General features: G+C 48.8%; 1 protein-coding gene across 1 annotated transcript in view; it reads right to left on the bottom strand.

The window, feature by feature from the left end:
- Positions 1 to 13,715, bottom strand: part of LOC131265989 (klarsicht protein) — a 153,566-nt gene that overhangs the window by 114,793 nt on the left and 25,058 nt on the right. The window contains exons 2-4 of the mRNA XM_058268315.1: positions 1,011 to 1,763; positions 697 to 948; positions 468 to 629 (exon numbers count right to left, since the gene is read on the bottom strand). Coding sequence (XP_058124298.1) covers positions 468 to 629; positions 697 to 948; positions 1,011 to 1,442 — 846 coding nt within the window. The 5' untranslated portion in view covers positions 1,443 to 1,763. The remainder of the gene's footprint in view (positions 1 to 467; positions 630 to 696; positions 949 to 1,010; positions 1,764 to 13,715) is intronic.

The raw sequence follows: 13,715 nt of genomic DNA, 5'->3' as shown, positions 1-13,715 counted from the left end.
TCACCGGACTAACTTGCATATTAGTGTCTACTTATTTTCATCATCCGCCAACGTTTCTGACAACTCGCTGACCCAGAATCGTACACCAATATCATAATAAACAAACTCTCGGACACTTTCCTCGTAATTAAATCACATTTTCCATTCGCTGACATGGCGACACGTTTAATGATCGCTTCCCGCAATTAATGATGTTTTCCTTCCATGGCCACTATTCTCCAATTGAAGCCTAGGGCCTCGTGCTACTAGTGGCAAGAATCGGTGCTTCCCACTTATGTTACGACGCCTAGATTCCATAGGCGATGGTAGTACTATTTTTATACGCATTCCTCACTTCTCCACCATCCGAAAAACGGTGTCACATGGTGCGTCAATGGACTCTGGAGGAATGTTCTTGCTCCGGGACGAAAATAAATCGATCCTCCTCGAGCAAGCAATCGTTCAGGGCGTTTTCCGCTTCTACTCACCCCGTGTTCCACTGCAAGCTTCTGAAGCTGCTCGATGCTCAGTCTCTTGGTTTCCGTTACCGATGGTACTCTGGCCACTCGGTTCTCCATCTCTTTGATCCACTGACGCAGCAAACGCGGATCACCGTAGAACCGGTGCGTTTGTGCGGGTTTGAAAAGTGCCTAAAACATGGACAGTTTATTAGAAATCGTACCACACTTGTTACACATAAATCTGTGCCATTCTTACCTTTCGGCAACAGTTCACATCATCCTCCAGGTCATCCCGGAAGACCGATCCTTCTATTTCGCCGCGTGCCTCCCGGCAGCTGTCGAGCAGGTTGGTGTCCATGATAAAGTTATAGTTTGTCTGCAAAGCCGCCCAGAAATCGTCCTTTCCGAGCCCGGTGTTGGTGGTGCTGCTTTGCAGACTGCACGAGCTGTGGCTGTGTCCACTGCCCCACGATCTTCGCCACAGTTCACGCTCTGTGTCTCGCTTTTTCTACAACGAAGAAGAGTCGTCCATTAGTAAATCGAATTCAAACCCTTTTAAAAAAAGCTTACCTTTAGACTGTTGTAAGGTCGGTCTATACGAAGCCGATGCTGGGCCATCTCCGATCCGTCCGGAGGTCCTTGCGGTGGCAACGAATTTAACGAAAGCGACGGTTTGATAAAACAGCTGGGACTGTTCCCAGCGCCGGTGCCGTTGGGATTGCCGGTCTGTGTCACTCCGGCCACTGTAGAACCACTCGCGCTAGCGGTGTGTGTAGGAGTAGTCGTACTACTTCCACTGCTGCTACTTGTCCCCGATGGTCCTCCACCTCCTGGACCAGTTCCACTTATGCCACTGCATACGTTAGCGTAACTATGTACAATAGTATTACAAGTCCCAGTCGCAGAAGAAGCTGCTGCTGATGCTCGGATACCGTGAGTGGTGTTGTTGTTATTGTTGTTATTACTAGTGACTGAGGACATGTCAGCGCTTGGTGGTTTCATGGTCTTCCGAATGGTTCCACCCGCACACAAAGCACAAATCCTCACTGCACTACCAACAAACACCTATCGTTGTTCGATTCGAACTTCTCTTCAGCCCGTCTTGTATGACTATCAGGGGGTGGGGAAAATTCTACCGCGGATAGAGGCGCCGTAACGTTTTCTGCTAGGAGCGCTTGGTTCCGACCTCTCAGTGGCACAAGAAGTGGACCAGCGACACACAGAGCGCTGGGCTGCAATCCTGTGACGAATCCGACATGTTTCCTTCCGCGAGCCTGTACTCGTTACACACCGCAAGATGAATATTTTCGATCGATGGAAAATCTGCAAATGAAAGTAAAATAGAAAAATGGTTAAGTAACAGATTTAGAAGAAGATTTCATCTTGTAAGATAAAAACCATGAATCCCACCAAAAATGCGATAGAATGTTCTCACTATACTCTACATTTAATCTCGATCGACTCCGCCAACCGATTGGAACAGATCGATTGGACAACCAATAGTGTAATGATGACGGCTAGGGAATCCGTCCCGCCGAGAAACTGATCCCCGCTACAACCGAAAAGATTCTAGACTGCGCGCGTCGCCTCGTGGTGGAAACAGCCACGGGCAGCAGAATGCACAAAAATAACCGTAAGAAGGAGAACTTTGGCGGCATCGTGAAATCGGAGAAGAGTCATCCCCAATTTCCTTTCCCTTTGTACACTGCCCTGCTTCACCGTGGAGAAACCGCATCTTAAGTAACCATTGCGTTAGCTGCGTTCACTCCGGATGTTCCGGACTATCATCCATCCGCTTGAGTGGCTATCTTCGAATGTATGTTTTTTTCTTCGTCGAGTTTATCCAGGTTTTTTTTCTCGAGATGAGAAAAAAACTCCGTATAACGGTTGTATGTTTCGTCATTCCTCAAAAAGCATCGAACACTACTACCAAGCCTACATCATGCCGATTGCATTCACCAATCTTTCATCGATACATATGCCTGTGATAGTCTGATCTGATCGGAAAGATCTCGTTCATATCAGATCACTTGTCCTTTGATTTAAATAACTTCCCGCTCTTTTTCTTTCTCCCGAGCTTGACGGACGGCGCTGTCATAGATCATTGATTTGCTTCCGTCGTCATGTTGTTGATCTTATAAATAAACACCAATCTATGGTAAGCCGCTTTTCCGCCTCGCATTCCAACTCCTGAACCACCAGAGTTCAGTTAGTTAGGTAAGATAAATGTGGACAGCGAACCCCAATTCGAGTCAATCTTTACCATGTCCCAAAGATGACGCTTTCCGTTTTTCTTCCTCCCAATACCAATAAGTATACAATTTCAAATTTATTGCCACCACTCGCCAACCGATGAGGCGAACTTTATGGACTGCTCTCTGAGCAAAGTGGTGCTTGATCGTTCTTTTTTCTCCACTTTTATGCGGGATTCATCGTTCGCCTGTTCGGAACATTCTCGAGCTCAGATTTTGGACCATCGCCCGTTCCATTGCATCCCCACAGCAGGGGGTGACGAAGTGAAATGCAAATAAAGTTCTTTACGATGTGCCATGATTATCGCACTTTCCAGTATGCGTCGTGTTATTTATCCCCTACATCCCCACCGACTCCCCACGCTGATCTCTTACAAGGTGCATCTATTTTTAAGATGCCTCCACTCAGCTTCTAACGTTTCGGAGTTCAGCCATGGAGGAGCAATATGGCGTCGCGACAGTGCCTCGGTGAATACAACATCTCGCGCAAAAAGTTCTTCTAGCACACACACCCCCCTTCGCCGCTTGTCGCAATAAACTTTAAATAAGACTGTTATTTCAGCGGAATCCGAGTACGGACGGGTAAGTGAAGGCAACAAATCACTCCACGCACGCGGCGTTAGCACTTGGGACGCAAGAGAAATCCGATGCGTGATGCGCGCGCCGTCTCCTAAGTGGGCTCCAATGTTGGCGGCAAAAGGAAGACCTCCACACGACGCTCACGACGTTGACGATGGTGACGTTTGGTTACGCCTCGAGGTACATGCATGCATGCGTCTTCGTTTCGCATACTCCGATTCGCATTTTGCCTGTGCACCATCCGTCTCACATCACGCGTACCTCATTCGTGACCATCGCTAAACACATCTTCATGTAGCACAAAGTATCGCCACCGAAACTCTCCTGCAGTGGGTCGTCGCCAAGCGGGAGATGAATAAGGTACTCTTTTGGTTCCACATTTCATCGATGTCACCACAAACCATTGGCGGACCTTTAGAAGTCGGACAGAAAGAGCCTCGGCGCTACGAGACGCCACACACGCATAACGTCTCGCAATCCGTCAAATCCGCAAACGAGACATCATTATGCGGGGGGGACTTACCGTACAGACACCGGTGGCCATCCCCGGCGAAGTGATGAAGTGAAACATCGTGTTTTTGTGTCTGCAGTGCAGGAGAAATTGGACCGCAATGGTATGTGAGTGGAAACACGTGTACCGTAGGACGTGTTTGTAAAAACATCCATCTCAAAGTCCAACCAAGACTAGTGTAACCATCGCTCGCGTGATATATTCTGCTAGGGTAAGAGAGCTAGAAAAACTTCTTAAAAATACAACCAACCTCTTGGGAGAGGGCCCTTTTATTTGCGGACCAAAACATTAAAAAAAACCCCTGGCACTTGGATGAATCGAAAGTGAAATTCCGCACATGAAGCGAAGGAAAACACACCAGCACCCATAAGGGTAAACAAAAAAGGCTAACTGAGTTCCACGATCAAAGTATCATCTCTTCTCTATCCGTTGATCTGTTGCTGCCTTCTCGTTGCGTCGTTTTGTTTGGTGCACATCCATGAAAATGCGTCTTGCCGGGGAAAAATGTGCATTTCTCGCGCACGTCAGCCACATACCGCCTGTCGGCCGCTGACGGACTGACTCTGACTGTGTCGGAAAGGGGTGCGTCGGAACGGAACACAGCACGGTGCAGAATTTCATTTCTGCAACTAAACTCCAGCTGAAGTCACCGCGACGTTCGTGTGTTTTATTATCATATAAAGCGGTTGTGGAAAAAAAGGCCACACAGTGACTATTGATTTGAGAAGAAGAAAAAAAGGCCTCCACATCCCCCAACACCGGTAGTAGAAGCGTATCCCACACGTACTAACCCTACGGGGCTTAAAAAAAACACTAACAGTGAAGGGTGAACCTCCAACCGGGAGCCTCACGGCGCAAACGCATTCCTACGCGTACGATTCAAATTAAAATTCGAAATAGTTTTCGAGATAGGTTTTATTTGCTGCTTCTGCCCCACTCTTGTACGTCCACCCCCCTTGGCTTTGGCTTCTTTCTTCCACCATCTTTCTTCTCGTGCGATCACTCAGTCACTGAGTCAAAGAAGGGAGGTTGGTTGCCGCTGTAGAAGGAGCTCATCAGTGTCGCGAAGACGGTGGCACGCACGGAATGTTCCTTCCGAACGCCGGATACGGCCCGGACCGGATAGATAAACCGACCGGTGGTGGTGGTGCATACCCGCGTGCGCACCCATAATTGTCACGGTCACCCTTCTCAAAGACCGAGCGCGTCTGCAAATGGAAGAAAGTTCGCCACCATCTTCGTTCCGGCACTTTCCCGAGTCTCATCAACGGTTTTTCCGTCGGCCCCGATGGATGGTTGACATTTGAGTCAATTGGATGACTAATGCTGCTAATGCAAAATTAGCCCTCTTTGGCTCGAGAAGGGCTCGTTAAAAAAGGCAGCGTGCGCTCGGGATTAAGTCCACCCCTTTGGAGGATGGAAACAGGAAACGGGTTCTTCGTAAGACGTACGAGATACAATAATTTTGAACAAACATTCGTTGATAACCAAATTAAACGTTTCTTTTTAAACATAAATACACCCCGACATACGTTTGACGCCATGTCCCTTGCTTCTCCAGAGTTCCTTGAAGACGGAACGTCAATCACTCATCGGATAATCAGGCACTTTCGTCCGCTGATTATCACCCATCGGAAACATCAAAGAGAAATCCGCCGACAAAAGCGGTTAGAGACGCCGCACCAAGAGACGGTTGTTGCCTGAAAAGTGCCATATTGACCATAATTGACGGACGGGGTCAGAGGCAGTTCCGCGGAGCGAAAAACCCACTGAAACTATGCACCACGACCCCGCACGAACAGGTTTATTTCACCTGTGTGAAAGGCAACGTTTACAGCGGCGGTTTGGTTTGCGTTCCCAACTGTTCAGCAAAACGACAAGACAAGACAAGAATGTAGTTACGACAAAATTCCTTCATTGACGCCATCGACTGCACCCTTTAGCGCGGCTGAAAGCAAAGATTTGTACCGGGGAATGTGTGGGAAAAAGTGAACATAGAGAGATTTTCCGATAATAAGCATATGCGCCTGGGCGCACCAACCATCTCCCCCCGCTTTGCATGCCTTCTTCCACCACCCGCGACCATTTTGTTAATGCTAAAGTGTGTTCGTTTTTCGTTTTTCGGTTGATTGGGAAATCAACCAGAAACGAACCTAACCTATTTCGACAAACAGGTTCAGTTCAGTGCCCTCAGCCACGGTATGAACATACTGGGCTTGCGTTAGCTAATAGGCGCGACGGCGACGACGACTTGTGTGTGATGGCGATCGATGGTTTTCCAAGCATTCCAGCTCGACACCACCACCAGCTTCGTTTTGCAAGCAACACCTACTCCTTCGCCAAACAAACAAACAAACCTTGTGGTCAGTGGCCTGACGAAAGAAGGCACCCCGCCTCGAAGTGTTGGGCCTCATGTACCAAAAACCACTTACCGAGTATCACGCGATTTAGGCGGGAGATGGTACCGGTCACCCCTGAAACTCTGGACGAATCCCACGAATGCGTTAACGCAAAGTCTTTAAGATTACTTCATACCCTGCGAAGAGGAGTCATGGAGTTGGAAGACTGTCCACTAAAGGACGATCGCGATCTGCCATCTGGTTTGGACGAACCGGTACAAAACCCCCCACACATATAGTGGTCCAAGTCCAAGTAGTTTGCCCCCGAAAGAGCCGTTAAACGTGTGGTTACTTGTGAATTCAGTGAAAGATACCGTCGATACTTTAAAGTAGGTGAACCGATTACTTACTCCCTTGGCGTAGAGGGTAAGGAGTATAAAGCGCATGCAAATTTAGTCACACACTTGGTTAGTTCCCTCGTTCCTAATCTTCCCACATCCCCCGTCACGTCCATTGTGTTTACATCGCGCATACATATGTAAAGACGCGTGGAGTCAATTGCAACCAATTACGAAAATCGCCCGACGAAGAAATAACCGCATTTAAATGTACTTATTGTCCCCAGACCGTTACCAACAACCGCCGGTTCGGAGAGGCGGTCCTGACTGATCCGAAAATTATGCCATCGATAGGCGCCTTTACACGAGCCATGACGAGGCGTATACGTTGGCTTTCATCATCATCATCATCATCATCAGCATGTAAAGAGCGCGCAAACGTATCGAACAATGAGTCCTACGGATATTGAAGGCGCACCGGTTTAAGTGAAAAAAGGCTAACGAAGGCTATATCTTCTGGCTGAGGGAGATATCGCAAAAGAAAAAGGGCCTATAAACGAGCTCTAATGAATCCAATCCCTCCCACTTTATTCCACCACCACCTTCTTGGAGTAGAGAAAACGGTCCCTGGTAAATGGACAAGAGGCGGTCAAGGGCTTGACTACTGCTACTCGGCTCGTTATCAACCGGCAGCTAGCTATCGCAAGCCATCATCTCCTCTGCATCTCACCTCGATGCCCAACCGAATGGATCAGTGGGAAACTTGGAGAGGTTCCCGAAAGGAAAAACAACACCAGGAGCCGCTTTTAAGCCCCCGCCTCCGATTATTATTCCATGCGCGGCGTGTGGGAGGGAGTGTTAAATGAACACAAGAAAATTAGCTAATCATAATTATGCTTCTTTTTATAGGCTCTCTGCCTCTGTTGTCTCGAGGGACATCGAGGGAATCGACGCACAAGCCAATATCCATAGCTCCATGTGCGCATGAGATTATTATTGGACGAACAGGTTCCGCAAAAGTCAGGTCCGTCCGTGGAGTTAAAGTCTACGCGTGGATCGGTTGATTCGTATGCGTCTCGCAGTCGCCCTGATTGACACAACTCACACACGAACACGTTCGTCGACATCAAACTCGCGGTATTTTTTCGCTTGTAAAAACCTGTGCTGACGTGACCTTGTGGCTGGTTTGCGTGAAACGATTTGGCGATTCCATGGCGCGGACTCCGCGGACTCGTCTATAATAAGGGGTTGACTGCCTGCCCCGTGTGTGTTTTGTGTGGCGTCGAAACCACTACAACCCAGCGTGATGTGTCTACGCGTCGTCGGTGATTCATTCATCTGGGGGGAGGAGGGCCATCATCGCAAGTCCAGCAAGTCGCAACCTTGCCTTATCGGGTGCGGCCTATAACAGCTCTGGTGGTCTCCCACTCCAGTTCAACTCACCTCACTCAGGTCTTACGAGGAATGCCCATGTCATGTCAGGGCTTCCGGTGGAAAGAGGATACAGAGTCTCCCTGGGTGCCGAGAAATCATTTTCACTTTTAATTGTGCGATCAATCGTAAAGCCTAACCTTACTGAAGCCCTGCCAAGGAGGTCGCTAATTCAAGGTCGCTTCACGTGGGGTGAACTTATAGACGTAGAAACACTTTGCGCCCCGATGACTTGACTTTCTTTGCAGGATTGTTTGGCTATAGCATGGAAACCCACCCTTGGCGCGATTGGTGGTCACTTGCTACGACTTTCGTGCATGTCAAACCACACTCATTTACCCCGCGGGCAACAACAACAACAACAGCGTGGACCAACATTACATTCCTTTCACTTGCCTCCTGTGCCTTTTTGGTGCACCCTTTAGTACACTCCCTCCTCTTCGCTTTCAATGCTCATTCAGGTGATGATGATGACGTCGATCAATCGTTCCATCGACGAAGGAAACCTTACACTCCATTCAAAGCACCTGGTGAGATTCTTATGTTGCCCTTCCCCCACTATCCTTAAGCGCACCGTGTATGCCCTTGGCGAATTTTGCGTACTTTATAGCAGGTGGTTGAACCAACGAAGGTTTTTATATGCATGTCGTACAGGTTGGAGAATGTTCCGAACCGACCTGCATCACGACATCTGCCACTTGGTTTCGTTCATTTTCATTTATTTTAAGTATCGTTAATGGATGGAAATATGCCACGCGTTAAGCCAACCACGTAGTACTTTCGAACTCTAAGGTTCCCACGAAGCGGAAAAGCGGAAGGACTCGAATTCCGTGACCGACCCAAACGGCGACGACGCTGACAATGTATCGTGTGCACTGCTCGTGCCAAAATCGGGCCGCTCGGTGTAGCTTTCTGGCCCAGAGGGCGGCTCTCTCCGGGAGTAGGGCTTTATTTATGAGAATGGAAATTTTCTTCCGATGGTAAGAAAATCCAAAAAGTCGCGCTCCTATATGCTGCCGAATTGTTCCGACACAAACACATCACATTTACCCGAGAGGGGGGCGGGCCAAGGGCATCGATATAGCGATCTGAAAGTGGTACAACCTCGTTGCCCCTGACGACATGCGGCGCTATCGGTCATAGACACCACCTCGGTTCCTTCCCTTCCAGTGAAAAGGAACGTACTTTTTTGGACTCTAAAAATGCCATTAAAAGACCCCGGGGGGAGTGGGAGGAAAACGGTGGTGGCTTAGGTCTGGCAAACACGCGATCCCTACCACAACACGGCATAGATTTGCATACACACCACCTCCCGCCGGAGGAGCATATTTCCTACTTGCACCCTAACTTTTCCTTTTTCTCGGCGAATGGCGCAAAAACCGTTGAAACGCGAATGGAATGGGAGGGAAAACCCCAAACAAAACCTAACCCCCAAACCAAAAGCGGGTCGCCGTTAGCGTCCTCCAAAGACGAACGTGGTGTTCCCATACATCCCCCTCCAGTTTCAGTCTCCTGCGCCTTGTCTGATCCATTTGCGCAGTTCAGCAAAATAATTGCTCACCTGAAATGTATCGCAGGAGAGCTCCCTCTGTGTCTGTGCGAAAACATGCAGGCTGAAGACACACCACGGTGGCTGTTATTCGGCGAACGCCCTTCCTTACATCCTCCTCCTCCTCCTCCTCGATAGCAAAAGGTGAAACTTGGTGAAACTGTCTTCTCGGGCGCGCAATTCGAAGACATTCGATAGGGACCACTGCTCCAGTTTCAAGACGCACGGATGGGAAATTGCACTCTCGCCGAATAGACACGTGAAATAGGACTCCCCCCCCCTGAAGGCGGAGGGTGCGTGTGAGTTAACCCGATTAGGCTGCCCATGGGGCTTGTCGCCGACGTTAAACAGGCGCTAAGCGGGATAACACGCTGGAATGGAATTTTGCAAGCAAAGCTCACCTCGCCATGATTGTGTTTTGCAAACTACAACATCAATATCGGATCACCTTCAAGTACTTGCCATCGATAGAAACTGTGTACCTCTCTGAGTCGTTTTGCAGAATATTATAATCTATAGCTATAGACACATACATCCTCTCCTACAATGCTTCCATCAAACCACCGGAGGCAGCTAATAACCCTTATATATTTAATCTACTATATACCACCCAATTAGCCTCATGAATCGCCCCAGACGTGCCGTTACTATGCAACCCGCCCCCCGTGTGGGTTTGTTGAACGAAGGGAAACAAATATTGCATTACAACCTGCCGTTAGCACGCGCGGGGGCGGGATGATTGCAACAAAGTCCGTGTAAACGCCCAATGTTGTAATTCACTACTTTTTTCTGGACCTGGTTCACCATGACGGGACAGATTTATGGTTCTACCTAATTCTACCCATACAGCTCACTCCCAATTTAAATCTCCCTAAAGGGGGAACCTCTTTGATGTCTGAAAAAAAAACAATAGGGTCGGGCACACTGACCACCCTAACAACGTCGGGAACCCCCTCAACGTTACTAATATGCTGGTGGTTAGCCGCTTTTGGTTCGCTCTTGACGCCACTCTGCATAATGTCGTTAAGTTAAGATTAATGGTGACCCCGTTCAAACATGGCTGAGGTCAGTAGCAAAACCCACCGCGTCCGATAACCAATCCAAGCGGCGAGGCGGCATTTTAAAGACCCTTAAAGTCAGTTTGGCTACCGCTTGGTTGTTGAACTATTTTCCACCCATCGTTTTACTTTTCCCTCTTTTCGCTCGAGTGCGATCAGTCTGATAATCTCCTCGACGCACTTAAAAGCGCACCCTTATTTCTTTTTTTTCGTTTTGCTCGGATAAGAGGAAGCACTTAATAAACCTATCACCCAGGAGTGTGCTTTTAACACAAATGTCTTTCCACAAATGTATCTCTTGGCTTGGGAAGGGTCGAGAGCTACTACATGGGCTTTTTTTGTTTTTAGTTGCTCCATCTGTTTTCCGTGAGCGTTAAAAATATAGCACAATCGGTTACGTGAGTGCGGCGAGACTTCACGAGGCACGTGTGTGTGTGTGTGTATGGGAGGCTCACGTATAATTTTTACCTCAACAGTCTCCGAAGTGCCAACGTCCGTCTGAATCTCCTTCCTTCCATAAAAGTCGCCGATGTCATAATAGCAACAACAAAAAAAACCGATGGCAATGATCAAGGCAAACAACACCCCTATCGATCTTCCGATCCGCGGAGACGATGATGATGGTTAACCTTGCCCTCTCAGGTGATCGGCTGTAGCGTAGCTTCCGTCGGGGACATCACTTCACTCTAATGGAGGCACACCGAGTGCCTATGGTAAAAAAAAACAATACTTTTGATCAAACACCTGATTTTCTTAATGTTTATTAAGGTGTGGATTCTCCATTTAAACTCATATTTACCCACATTTTCTGACCATCGAAAACGCTAAACGATGTGTTGTGCAATTCCATCGCGGTAATGAGCAAACAAATCGAATGTAAACAATTAGGACGTCTTAAGCAGCTTGAGACTGATGACACTTCTACCATTCCCCCGTACTGTTGGCGTTAATAAGTGCTGCGACAGGCCAGGCAAATATCAACAGAGCGCGCACACCGAAAGTCCGTGGTCGCCTACTCTCGCCGCTTCGATGCACAACCGAATGACGCATTGACTCGATCGAGAGGGCACACACATGGTTTTACAGCTTCTTTCCGATCCGAGCACACGCCGGTGGTTGTGATGTAACGCGCGGCAAACGGATGAGCAAAGCGCGGATCGCGAAAGGGGGAAACAACGCTGGCCAATGCACGAAAACAAGTGCAATACACATATCGGTAGGCGCGACCAAGGCAGCAAGCACAAATTTCGAATTGTTATTTATTTTTGGTTATGACATACCGCCGCGCGCCGGACGCGGGCCTTTGATGACAGAAGGTCGTTGCCTCGGTGTGTGATCGTGCGATCGATAGAGTCGGAATCGTGTGGCGTACCGATTCGTATCCGAATGGACTCGCATGTGTCCTGCGTCCTGTTGTCCGGGACTACCTTTGTGTTGTGTCGTGACGACGGCTTCCAATCCAATCGCGTAAATCTGACAACCGATCTTCGCACCAGTCCACTTGTTCCTATCGTTTGATCAACACTCAACACCAAATGGAGGCTGACCGTTGTGTGTGAGTGTATGCGAAAAAGGTATCGATCCGAACGTTTTGGGAAATGGCATAAATGGAGCGGTGAAATGTAGTGCAGAGCTTCAGATCGATGATGATGATGATGATGATGTCCAGCGATAAGCGCCCAAATGCGGAATATTGCTCTCCAAATAGTCCCAGCTGACTGCTCTATCTGCAAGCAAGCACCGTAGAAGATAGCTGTGCAAAACGTACGCTTATAGGCGATGGACGTGCGAGAGGCACGACACGCGGCGATGGTGCCAGCTAATGGACCCATGTTCCGCGTACGATATATCTCTCCCTGCCAGCCCAGAAACCAGCCCGTATGGTGTTTGATTAGCCCGAAAGGAAAGTGTTTTTCCACCCACCTCCACGCGGTGGCGCACGCTCTGCTCGATTTAGTGGACACAAAAATGCAATAATAAAGCACCGGCACGGATACACACCGGCGAGCGGTATGGAAGGTAGAGGTAGTGCCACTGCTAGGGCGCCTCTGCCCCGGACACGGAATCACGAGCTCATTTGCTTATGTCACGCAAAAAAAAAGAAGGTCCACTCCCCCTCATCGGTTAGCATTCCGTGTGTTTAGTTAAAAGAGCCGCCGGTTCACGCGGGGCCCAAGATTTATGGCCACCTATGGCTTCCTCACCAAATTCTTCGTCCGATGTACCCCTAAAGTGTGTCTGTGCGTGCACAAAAGCGGGAAACGATCCCATGGGACGATCACTTGAACTACAATCTCCAATGATTTTAGGCAGTCTCGAGATACGGCACAACCAAGGTGAAGAGACAGCGGCGATCGGGGAAAGTGCCAGAGAACCCAAGACAAGGCTAGCCGCCACCGGTAGCCACTTGGAAGTAATTACAATCTCCGTCGGACTTTGGAAAAAGGGAAGGCCTATTAAGCGCCATTCGGAACCACAACAACACTTTCCCATCCGCCGAACGATATTGGTGACTGGGATATTGGTGACTCGGGACTCTGGGGGATACCTAACGGCGCGGAGATAGATAGATTGTCGCCACACACACACTTTCTTCGATAAGGTGTAGGAGCTCGTGCCGGGGCGCTTCCGCATGCAAATGCTTCCTTCTGCCTGGACTGGACGCGAATAGAAGTTCGTGCCAACGCCTACGCAACAGTATTAATAATGCACACTTCTTTCGAATGACCACCACGCGATCGGTCGAGGGACATGAAACGAATGCCTCCATCCAAAACAGTCATTCAAGTTAATCTTCTCTTCCGCGTTACGCTCAATAAAACCGCCCGGACGGTCGGCAAAGAAAGTTGCTTCGAGAAGGTGTGAGACTTGAGACCGATGGACCCCTCCTCCTCCTCCCCCTCGGGAAGGGGCAATATTGGGGAAAAGAAATGTGACGTTCAATTAGCCGATGAAAATTGGTCCCGCCGATGGAGAGCACTTTCCCATCCCGAGGGGAACCCCCGGAATACGTTTACACACAGTTTTATTAATCGATTATCAGAGACCGGGCGGATGCATAAAGCGGGCAAGTAATTCGAACGCCAATCAACAGCTGCATGAGAAATATCTCGGGCCGTTTTATTTGAGCCTAAGTTATTACACAACGTCCACGAACGGAGACCCTTTTCTATTCCCGAGTCCTAAGAATGCGGTTTTGGAATAGGGTTGATATCAGA

Source organism: Anopheles coustani, chromosome 2, assembly GCF_943734705.1.
Source record: "Anopheles coustani chromosome 2, idAnoCousDA_361_x.2, whole genome shotgun sequence".
NCBI classification, from domain to species: domain Eukaryota; kingdom Metazoa; phylum Arthropoda; class Insecta; order Diptera; family Culicidae; genus Anopheles; species Anopheles coustani.
Note: the sequence above shows the minus strand (reverse complement) of the source record. Positions and strands in the feature narration are given on the sequence as shown.